The sequence below is a fragment of the Bombus vosnesenskii genome, unplaced genomic scaffold, assembly GCF_011952255.1.
Source record: "Bombus vosnesenskii isolate JDL3184/JDL3185 unplaced genomic scaffold, Bvos_JDL3184-5_v1.1 scf7180000013265, whole genome shotgun sequence".
Classification (NCBI taxonomy): Eukaryota; Metazoa; Arthropoda; class Insecta; order Hymenoptera; family Apidae; genus Bombus; species Bombus vosnesenskii.
Genome location: NW_022882925.1, coordinates 2,493,734 through 2,505,969, shown reverse-complemented (window position 1 = coordinate 2,505,969; position 12,236 = coordinate 2,493,734). Strand labels below are relative to the sequence as shown.

General features: G+C 34.9%; 1 protein-coding gene and 1 long non-coding RNA gene across 5 annotated transcripts in view; one reads left to right on the top strand and one right to left on the bottom strand.

Moving 5' to 3' along the window:
- Positions 1-307: 307 nt before the first annotated feature.
- On the top strand, positions 308-753 carry LOC117243307. Its single transcript, XR_004495437.1, has 3 exons — positions 308-419; positions 495-546; positions 628-753. It is a non-coding gene; the product is annotated as an uncharacterized LOC117243307 (long non-coding RNA).
- A 6,606-nt stretch (positions 754-7,359) lies between these two features.
- The window catches only part of LOC117243443, a 122,714-nt gene continuing 117,837 nt past the window's right edge, over positions 7,360-12,236 (bottom strand). For all 4 annotated transcript variants that reach the window (XM_033510946.1, XM_033510945.1, XM_033510947.1 and 1 more), the window contains one exon: positions 7,360-12,127. In XM_033510946.1, coding sequence (XP_033366837.1) covers positions 11,623-12,127 — 505 coding nt within the window. In that variant the 3' untranslated portion in view covers positions 7,360-11,622. The remainder of the gene's footprint in view (positions 12,128-12,236) is intronic.

Sequence of the window (12,236 nt, the reverse complement as noted above, 5' to 3'; positions counted from 1 at the left end):
AAGATTGTTTTAGATTTCTCTGATTCTCTTTATTCATTTTTTTTTCTTTTCTTTAGTCGGAGGTAGCGGATATATAATAACTGAGAGTGCGTGAACAATTTCTGTATAATATATAGAATTGCAGCGACAAGGACACACGTGAATTAATCGCATATGTTTGATATTTCAAGAAGAAAAGATTAGTCAAGTATTATGCAGTCTACTCGTATCAAAGAATCAAAAATGTGATTGTAAGATACAAGTATAGTATAGACATTTTCTATGATTAAAAATACTATCTCGAAGGAAGATTGAATGTTTCATCGAGTTAAAATTCTTCCAACTTTGTTTGGTTTTCGTTTTACTTTCAGGACATCTTAGCTGATAACGAGGAACGTGTCGTAACTAGAAACGTGCAAATATCCTCTTCGATAAAAATCGTAAGTAAGTTGTAGGAATTACATATTTTAAACAGCAGAGATTATTGTAAGTTTATTTGGTCCTTATCTTTCCAGAAAATCGAGTATGTCATAATTGAAGACATGAGAATATTTTTTACGATTACACGTTATTTGCGTAAAATCGAATATTCAAAAAAAAAAAAAAACACAGCTATCACTGTGTAAATTTATCTGCATTTTTTCAGAGAACCACAACTTGATGGCAAGGAACGTGTGATAACAACAGACGCTGAAACATGTCCCATGATGAAAAATGTAAGTTAATCAAGCGAATTCGATATCTTAAGATTACACAAAACTCATTAAGCTTGTCTGGTTTTCCTTTTTTACAGAAGGTAGTTGACGATAATAACGAAAGACGCATGGTAATCATTTTTGTACAATCAAAAACGCAAAGATCGCCGGTTACAGTCAATAGCATAGATATTTTTGGCATAAAATTAACTAGTTTACAGATACTTGTTCGTTTGTTCGAACTTGTTTATCCTCATCTAATTTGCATTTTGTGATAAGGAATCACTGGATGTATTTTATTCTTTGCAGCTTTTTCTCGAGTACAAGTCTCGAGTCAGCTGATTGGCAGAATCGCTAATTATTCTTTAAAATAGACGAGGATCTTTGGAATTCCGATTAATCCATGACCTCGGTTACTAGAAACGAGCTTCGACGTGCTACAATAAACTTCAATATTAGAACTACCAGAATTATGAAAATGTCCAATCGATAGTTTTTCATAGGAATTTTATAAATATACAGCGGTAAATTTTTGAGAATTTTATACGAGATATTGATTTATCTATATCTTATATATCTTTTCAAAATTTTATACCTTTAAAAAGATACGTATTTAGGGATTTTTTGCGACGTTTTATAAAATCTGCAGATGAAATGTTATTCTTCATTTTACGTTATAATATCTCTCTACATATACTTCTCATTTTAATTCTTTTACACTGTCAGCCATAAGTATTAGGACATGCTTTTAGTACAAATTGAATATTTTTTCACTCTTTTCATTTTGTGGTTCATTTTTTTTTTTATTATAAATTTGTCATTTCATTCGCGTCATACGACGAACTAAAGATCATAATGGTGTATATAAGATAAAATTTTCAGCGCTGTAATTTACTTACACACACACCCTCACATATATATGTATATCTCAACCTTGAAAAGTATCGTCACTCTAATTTCATAATTAATTAAGTTATAACTTTATTCTTCGTCGCAATACGTTTTCGTGACTTGGAGAAGTACAATTAATTTTTACCAAATTTTAATTTATGAAAACTAACTTACGCTACTATGACCTTCAGAACTCCGTATGTGTCTTATGGCGAGTAACGTTAAATAAAGTAAAGTTTATTAAAGTATTGCGACAGTAAAACACTTATGGCAGCGTATTTTAATCTAAACTATCATCGGCATGATACAACGTACTATTCCCAATAGTTCTAGTGTTAGAGAAACTATAATCTTATATATTTATTATTGTATATGTTTTATTTAACTCTATATATTTTTTTTCTCTAGATAAAGTATTAAAAAATTTTATATCTTTCTATCTATATAGAATGTTTATTCAGCTGTTAATTTATTACGCTTCGATCTTGTTGCGTTGTATAATTTCTGCGCAATTACAAATTCGTTTAATTCCAGAAAAATGTGAAGAGCTTTGCTGCCTCAGCAAGAATAAATGTATTGCTTATACATTCGTATCATATAGTATATGATATTATACAATATTTGTATGAACATTGGATCATTATATGATAAATATAAATAGTAATTACATAACTTGCAATTATTGCAACCGTTTAGATATAAAAAAAGAAAAGGAAATATATAGATGTAGATGCATTCAAAGTCGACATAGAACATGCGGAAATGTATATATAATATTATGCAATTGTGTATAAGATTAGGTGTTTTAAAAGAAACATATGAGATATCTGGACATATATTCATTTGATAATCAACGGCGCACATATTTAATATAATTTTGCAATAATTATCTCATATTCTGTTGCAATATTTATATGATAACTTGTATATCTTATGAATATCTCATGAATATATTGTGTTATATACAAGAAATTCTAAGAAATATGTAAATAGATTATGACCTTATAATTTAGCATAGTAATTTATTTCAAAACCGTTTGCTTCGTCATATTTAAACACATCGCATAAAATTCTAAATTTTAAACTTTGGATCGATTGTATTCTTCACCACTTCCATATTATCCTTGCACGTTCTACAAGCTACCCAATAATATTTCCATTCTACATAAATCCTTCATTTAACGCGTGTAATTTTGTATCTGCAGGATTTTCTTCATAAGCCAGGATGAGGACAGTAAGAGTCATAAGGCAGCGAACAAGATTATTTCTGACTATAATAACTAGTGCGATTTGCTGTTCAGCGAACAATATGGAAAATAGAAAAATATTCCCTGTTCTTGAATTATTGCAGAAATTCTGATTGAATTAGAGAAGCTACGAAGAAAACGTGAATTATTAATTTATAAAGATAATTGTTAGATGCTAAATTAAGATACCATAACCATAGTGATAGGACTATAAAATATATATAATGCATGTGTATACATTATTAAAAGGTCTTAATAAACATTAAGCTATAGTTAATCAACTGTCCACCCGTTGCATTGCCAGTCCAGCTATCCTAGAGTGACCAAACGCAACGCTTAAACGAGAAGCAACGTTCAGAAGCTTTAAACCAATGTACAAAAACGAGAAACACGAAAAATAGTCCTAATCACAATTAAATTAAATTATAAGTACCGAAAGTTAATCTATCCCACTCCTCGTCTGCGGTTAACTTGTGCAGTGTCATCTAGTACATGGTGGTGGAACTGAAATTTTGTGCGATCACGCATAGATGGCAGAACGATGCACATCCGAACACAGAAATCGAGCTCCTTGGTTTGAACGTGTGTTGGATAAACCATGTGCTGCCATCTATGCTTAAACGCCTCAAGTCTCAGTTCCTTTAGTACATAACAGATGGCAGAACGTGGCACGTCCGAACGCAGAAATCGAGCTTCTTGGTCCGAAACGTGTGTTGGACAAGCCACGTCCTGCCATCTATGCGTAAACGCCTCAAGTCTCAGTTCCTTTAGTACGTAACAGATGGCAGAACGTGGCACGTCCGAACGTAGAAATCGAGCTTCTTGGTCCGAAACGTGTATTGGACAAGCCATGTCCTGCCATCTATGCGTAAACGCTTCAAGTTTCAGTTCCTTCATTATCTGATAGATGGCCAGACATGACTTGACCGCAGACAAGGAGGGCTACAGTGTGCGATAAGGACAAATGATACGAGCGGTGAAAGGAGAGGATACAGTGTACAACGAAGACAGACATCACGAGTGATGCTAATAAGAGAGGATATAGTATGCGACAAAGACAGACGATGCAAGTGCCTGTAGAAAGAGAGACTCTCTTTCTTTTTCTCTCTACTATGCTAGTGTAAACATACAGGAAACATAAATTAATTCTACTTCAATTAGAACGAATAACGAGTTGTGAATGTAAAACTAGTCGTAGTGTAAAAAGTAATTCAAGTATTCTCCTATAATTAAACTACCATTAAATCCAAATTAACTACTATCATTAATAACTCGGATATCTGAATTTATGGCATTTTTCAAACTGATACTTTGTTCCTTCCGATATATAGTAATTACATTTTTATATTATACCTTATTTCTAATTTATTATTCCACCTGCTAGGCTAAAAGAGTCATTTAAAATGCAAACTATGTTCCTAAGGCTTGCAGAATATACAAAAATTGTTTTATAATCGTCATTTAATCCTAATTTCATCAAAATGTTAACCAAGTAATACAGGACACTTTGATACAATTAATTCTTTTATCCGCAAGTCCAACCCCTTCCTACAGCTCGTTTCATATCTGTTAAGAATAAATTACGTTCTATTTACATTTGCAACAAGAGAAATCTATTTAATCTCTAATCGATCAATTGATTTGCCTGTATTTATTAATTTGCAATTTATTGTACTTTAATTATTTCTTTGATTTTATCGTCTTCCTTTGCATTTTGCATAAGAAAACGTAGAAATTTTCGATCAAACCATCAAACGATTGGCAGGTCAAACATCGACAAATTTCAACAAATCTTCCAAAATCTCTTACTTTTATCTGTTCTTATGTCACCACCACCACGACTAACCGTCACACGTGCAAGATTTTTCCAAAATAACGTCGCTGGAGTTATATCGGAAAGTCAAAAGACCTCGAAGAGTCGATGTTGCGCAGGAGAACTAGCGTTTGCTGCCAGTAGATCAATGAAAAGTTTGATTCACCGAGGGTATTCGCTCGTTTTTCGTCATCGCTATCGCTGCACGTGATCTGACCCTTCCCCTGGATCGATTAGACCCACCTCACACGTGGCTGTCGTGTGTTTCAGTCTGCACACCAACTTGATCTTTATTCTTAGCAAAATGGCAAAAAAAGAGCAGAATATTTAATTAATTGTTATTTATTATAAATTTTGTAAATTTTTCTAGCATTTTATATGAATTTTGCAGATGCACTTTCGGCATTTGAGAATGGGGAAGATTTTGTAGTCATCGTAAATGGAGGGTTTAAAGAAGAGATCAGTAGCCTTCGATCAATCATTCGGAGTCAAGATAGCGGAATATTAAAGGCAACACGCTATTGTATTTTTTATGTTTGCTTTTCAGATAGAGTAATTGGATATTGACTCACTTAAATTTAATTTACACCGAAGAAAATAGCATTTAAATAAAATTACAGAAGTACGTAAATAAAATTGTAGAACTTTGGTCAAATAATACTCCCTTAATTTCCTTTTCTACGCTTTATCACTGATTACTCATATTATCAATATTGCTAATTCTCTATCTTTATTAACAATAAAATAATATTATAAAATCGATATTTTCATAAAATTGCTTGTGCTTATTCTTCTATTTATTTTATTTACTTACTCTATCTTCTACAGGGTGGTTGGTAACTGGTGGTACAAGCGGAAAGGGAGTGATTCTACGCGAAAAAAGAAGTCGAAAATATAGAATAAACATTTTTCGTTTGAGGTTTTGTTTTCGAGAAAATCGACTTTGAATTTTCGCTCGGTACGCGTGCACTTTATCGCGTCTCGTTATAACTCACTGTAGATCGTTGTCTCGATGGAAAAATTAAAAAAAAAAAAAAATTTTTATTCCATATTTTCGACTTCTTTTTTCGCGTAAAATCACCCCCTTTACGCTTGTACCACCAGTTACCAATCACCCTGTATATCTCTTTAATTAAATTTAAATAATCTCTATATTTATCTAATGTATCCTTCTCATTTAAATAGAGTATAGAATGTACTGGCAAAGTTTAGCTGTTGCTATACGCCGCGTATTTGGTAAATATTATTATTTATGCCAAAGCGTTACGAAATACAAATGTTTTCTTATTTCAATAAATACGTATATTTATCTTAACATTTTTAACAGATAACTATGAGCTAACCATGTTCATGTTGCCAAGCGATTAATCAATGTTATTCATTAGATTATGTTTAGTAAATTGAGCGATAAACCAGTTGATAAACCGCCCAGTAAACAGCATCCAAAAAAAAAAAGAAAAAAAAAGAAAGGAAAAGAAAGGAAAAGAAATGAGAAAGCAAATAACTAGTTCGCCCATGTCGTTGTCATTACGTCAAACTTTCGATAAACTGAATTATTGCGCAAAATCTTTCGATAACTAATCGATAACCAAAGCTTGTCTCGCCTCGCGAAGATTTATTTACAAAATTACGATCTCGTTCTCGATTTCATTGAAATTCAGTGTTCATTGGTTCAGTTGGTTCATTGAAATTAGATAAGAACTGAAAAATTCTGCCAATATCTACCATCTTTCTCTTAGACGATGTAATTGTGTTGTTTCACTAGCCTTCGAGTAACTATTAATTAAACCAATTTGTAATTAAAGTTTCCAAGCGATATAGTAGCGGAGGAAACGGCCAGAGGAGATAAATGACACGAAGATTGCTTCAACGTTTCTATGTACGATGCTTTACGATGTTAATTAACTGGTGAAAATTCCCTTCGAATTAATTCTGCCCTCTTCCTATACGTATCATATACTACAATGTTCTATTTGTCATTTTTAAACTGTTTCGCGTACCTTTGCCGAGAGCACGATCTATAAAATGGAAATAAATTAATTTCGTACAGTGGTTTATAGACGCTGAGATAACATGGCGAACGTCCTTCGTTTAATTTAGAAATATTGTTTACCGGATACTAATTTACAATATAAAAATGATCAATATTGAAATATTCTTTGCCTGAATAATTAAAGGATGCTTGTGGAAAGCACACGTTTTTAAATTACTCGTTTCTAGTCACAGAGCGACATCGGAATGAAACAAGCGAATAAAAATGTGAGTCTTTCCTCGTTGCTTGTGAACTTCATTCGGTTTCAATTTCTACAGTTTATTGATGGTTTTCTGGAATATAAACTGGCTATCGTAAGTATATACTTAGAAGTTAAGTATTTCATGGGAACAGTTGCTGAATAATAAAACTGTTTTGGAAGCTGCTTCGACTGCAAAGTGGTTGCTTTGGAGAAAGAATTTCGAAAATATTTTGTCAAACTCCGCTTTCAGCAGATCTTGTGATCTTGAAATTCCTTTGGAATGTCAATTCGTCTACTTTCGATTCAGCTTTTTCTTTCGATGATACGAAAGTATAAAAAAAAACATATCGATAGCTATGTCATCTTTTTTCTTGCTCCAAACGAAGAATCTTTTATCGTGGACCTTCGACACAACGGCTTATCTTGTTAGAAAAATATCTGATTCTACTTTCGTTTCTTCGATAGCCAGAATATTTGATGAAATGACAAAATGCTTCTCGTTGCTATAAATATTTTTAATCTTTACTTGTTCGAAAGCAAAATCACAGCTACATAAGGTGTGTGTTTCCGATATTCATTCATAATATAATAATAATAATAATAATAATAATAGAGAATATTAATTAATAATTAATAATAATTAATAATAATAGATAAAATTATATAATAGCTTTCTTTTCTCTTACATCCATACAGCAGGTATTTTAATACTAATGACCGTACGATAAATTTTCCTTTCTCTCAACTTTCCACAAACAATAGTACGTTTTTTTTCTTTCTACTGGTATACATATATCACTCTTTTACACAATTTCTCCCTCTCACACACGCGCACACAAACATACATGCACGCATAAACATACCCATACATACTTCCATCGTTACTTAGTATTTTTTCTCCATTGTCATCGATAATCTTCACAATAATATATATTTCTATTTATATATATATATTTATATATATATATATATAATATAGGCTCGATAGTTATAAGGCAACCTCAGTTCATCGTCGCTACACCAAACATACACTCTCTCTCTCTTTCGTTCTCTCTCTCTCTCTCTCTCTCTTTCTCTCTCTCTTTATTTCTTTCCAAGTCTCTCGCGATGATCCATCGAGGTTGGTTCACCCTCTGAACGCTCGATCCTCTCGCGATCTCGCCGACTTCGATCCTCGCCAGACCACAAAACGCGCTCGTATCGCGATTTACAATAAATATTTTACAGCTTCGGTTCAGGTTCTTCGTCGTTCTTCGCGCGTTTCTATCGCGCGCGAAAGAGGAATTGAAAGCGACAGGCGCTCGAGAGAGAGACTCTACATCGTTTATGGCACTCGTTTAATAATGGCTCGGCTCTCAAGCAGCTTATCCACGATCCTCCGCTTCTCCTCGAAGCTTCGACACGTACAATTCGTGAGATCTCTCGCGAATAGTTTGAACAATCTCGCGATTACCGAGATAAAACAGCGAGAGATCGAGGTCGCGAAGTTTGGCGCGATTTTTGCTCGATCGCGAGAGGACGGGGACCGTTTTATGACTAATCGACTTCGTTGACACGCGTAACCTTGCTAGTGGAATGATATACTAGTAGAGACTAATAGGGGAAAAGATTGGGGTTGAGTTTGGGAAGGCTCGTCCTGGATCGCCGAGCACCCGCTTTTTGTTCTTGAATATCGTGAAAGTTTGATGGTTGATACAAATTATTGAGAATAATAAACGTGGGAGAATCGTTGCTGTAACAATGTAAGAATTTTCAAAATTCTCCTGATTGTTCTTGGAATTCGACGTTCCATATAAATTATTAAGAATATCGTTAAAACGTATAGAAGAATTTTTAGGATTCTCTTCGTACTTCTTAAAATTTCATTTTTAACACGAACTACGGCAAATTGTTAAAATACGCGAGAGAAGCAGTTTTCTGTAGCAGTAAAAGGTTTTAAAAAAGCCTGCTCGAATTCTTTTGTAAACGAACGACTGTCTTTTATGATAGAACCTTTCGAATGTTAGGAATTTTCAATCGCTTGAATTGTAAAAGTGTGGAATTGAAAAATCTTCAAACGAAATTTACAAAAAGCGGGCCTCCAAAATGACGAGCTAAATTCTCGTCTTCGTGACTCTCGACTCACGACACGTGGAAAAAAGTGTCTAAAAAACGAAGAATCCTTATCAGTCGCAAAGTTTCTAACTCCTTTAATCGCATATACAAGCATCTAAAATTTCTATTGGTGTATAAAATTCCAAACAAACTAATATTATCTCCGATATTGTTTATAAAATAATGACAGGATAATTCTTGGCGACTGAGTTTTCATTTTCTTTCTTTCTTTTCTTTTTTCTTTTTTTGTTTTTCTTGTATTTCGACGCGCTTCTTTAAGGCACTAACTTCCTACGATCGTGTTTCACATCGTTGCAGTGTGTCTTTTTTTTTCTTATTCTTTTCATTATCGTTCGTATTAAAAGAATTTGTGTAAATAATCGGTCATTGTTGCTAAGGCACGGTCCTACAAGTTCGGGGAAAACTCTAAAGGCACCCTAGCGCGTCATCATCCAACGCTCGCACGCTTACATTTCATCCCGGTGGGATTATGCACACTCTAAAAGCTACATAGTTGATCGTATTCCGCGAGAAAATACGCAATTCACTGTCTTCTTTAGGTCCGTCGTGTTACTCGTCGATCGTCTTTTTTTTTTAGCAGGGGAGGAAGCTCCAATGATACGATAAATAAAGTGGAAAATTTGCATAGGAATTGTTAAAATTGGTATCCTATAGGATATTAAAGAGAATAATAAAATTATAAAATATTAATTTTTTAAATTAATAGATAAACGCATACTGTGATGTTTGGCAACTTTAAAAGGATAAACTTTTAGAGAGACGAAGCTTCTTTAATTGATATTTCGGAAAATGGAAAAGCTCTTTCTACTCAAATTTGCTGCATACGATCGCTCCGATATTGAGACGAATGAAAATATTTTTCCAGTAGAAATCCTACTTCTTTACCAAATTAATGATATCGTAACATTGCTGAGTATCCCCTGGGAACAGGAACGCGAGAATTCCTATCGTTTCCGATACGCACCGCATCTAAAACGCACACCAGCCGATCTTCTATTTCGAGCATTCGCATTTTAAAGTATACCTTTCGTACATGCTTCTCCTTTAAAACTCCTTTAAAATTACAACAAGCAACGGTTGCCTGAAAAGCGAACAAGAGTCACTGAATCATCCTTGATCTGTGTTCGCCCTGTCTCGTCTTGGCTGGCAGTCTTTTTGTTAACTCTCAGTTTTCTTGCAGTTTTTTCTTTTTTTTTTATTACTTTATATCCTTTTTTTATCAATACTGTTCGTAATACGATTAATGAGAAACGCATACCCTCCTAGTCGTGGCACGTGTCCCGAGAAAGCGTATAATCTTTAGTACGAGTCGCTACCATTTCGGCTATGCAAGTTCCTTTGTCGATATAAAAGAGGAACTAAGGAAACAACTGTGAGTTCTTATTAAAAGAAAAAAGAAAAAAAAAAGGAAAACTGTGAACAATCGTAGAAAAATCATTGCATCATTGACGAACGATCTCTTTGCTATATGTTTTCATTTTACCAATTACCGTGAATTTTTGGAAAATTCTTCGGCATTAATTAGCAACGATCATCAATGACGCGATGGACTAGACACAATGTTCTTGTCTTTTTAACTCGCCTTTCTTGCCGGTGATCATTTACATAGAAAAACAACAGTCTGAACTATATAATCCTGGACTCGAGTTTCAGTAAATTTCATTAATAAGTTCTCTGCAAAGAGATTCGAGCTTTTTCTCTCTCGCGTATCAGTTCTTTACATATATTAACTATCTATATTCTAGGAGCTAAATCGTCGTGACGACTAATTTCGCGGAGGGTACGCGAGCGATACTAAAAAAAAAAAAAAAAAAATATGAGGAAAACAAAGAAGGAAAACGAAATGTACAAGGTCTTTTTCTATTTTAAATATTATAGTTTGTCTTTTATCCTCGCGATCTAAAGCTATAAGATAGACTTGTCGTTCATGTTTATTGTCTACGGTTCTATGCCAGGTTTCTTCCGTCGTTCCATAGATCTCTTTCATCACGAAATCATTCTGTGACACGAAATTCATTCAAAATTCTTCAAAAATTCTTCTCCACTTCTTCGCCCATCGCCGAGACGATTCGAGAAGGATCGTGAAAATATTAAAAAAAAAAAAATGATCGTCATTCAGTTAATAAATATCTCCTCTGGTAAGTACGAAGTCATCGAGTTTGACTGAACAGTTCTATTCGATGCATCGACCGATATATATGTATATATATATGTATATATACATATGCTGTTTCGATCCGAACGAGAAGACACATACGCCGCCAAGAGCTATCGATTTCTCCTGGTCGATAGAACGGCTGAAGATTAATGACTAGGCCGCGGTCGGGGTCTGCTCCTAATCATCCAGCCTCGACGAACAAACGTACATACGCGTTGTGCGTATCGGGCATGGACAATCGCGAGCGAAATTCTGCAGGGAATGTCTACAGGGTGCATGAAATTGTCTTTTTTAGTTTACTCCTCCCTCGGTCCTCTTGTAATCAGATTTCATCAGCGAGATCCGAATTTGTCGGCTGGATCCAGCCCCCCGCTGCTTCCTTACTCTTTCTTCGGCTTCGGGCCTGGACTCTTCAAGGAATGTCTACCGGGGACCAGAGAATTGTCTTTCTTGAGTCTTCTCCAACGAGTGGCAGCTCCGGTGAACGTCGTTATGTATCCATGTGTCGATACTTGTGAGCAGACATCTGCGCTAGGCCCAGAACAGCGTACTGACACTGAAGACAGTGGTAGTGTGTCTGTTTACCGGAATGCTGACATTGGACACCACCGCAAGGCTGACTCGGTGTGAATTTCTGAAAACCGGCCGCCGCGATACTGTCCAATTTCGCATGCTGTCGCCTGTGAGCGACCACTTTGTTCGTATCTGTGCAGACGAAATCGCATTTCAAACAGTGAAAGTGCGAAGCCTTGTTCTGCATCGAGCCTAACGAAGAGGTGTAGGCACACTGTGCTCTTCCACAGGGAACATTGGCTCTATATTGTTGGAAATCGCCGCCCATTAGAGTGTCGAGACGCTCGTGTCTCGCCGTGTGCTGAACGAAACGCGTTTTGTCGCAGAACGAGTAGCCACAGTCTTGACGCATGCAATGGAAATGTGTCTGGTGCTCTCTGTAGCCGCAGTGCGGGTACCTACAGTCTTCGTTGAATCTGAACCTGAAATGGAAATTAAAATCGTTACTTACGTGACTTATAAATAAAAATTTACATCCCGCTATTACTATTTATCGTTGTGTCTAATATTATTACTAGATATTTTAATTAT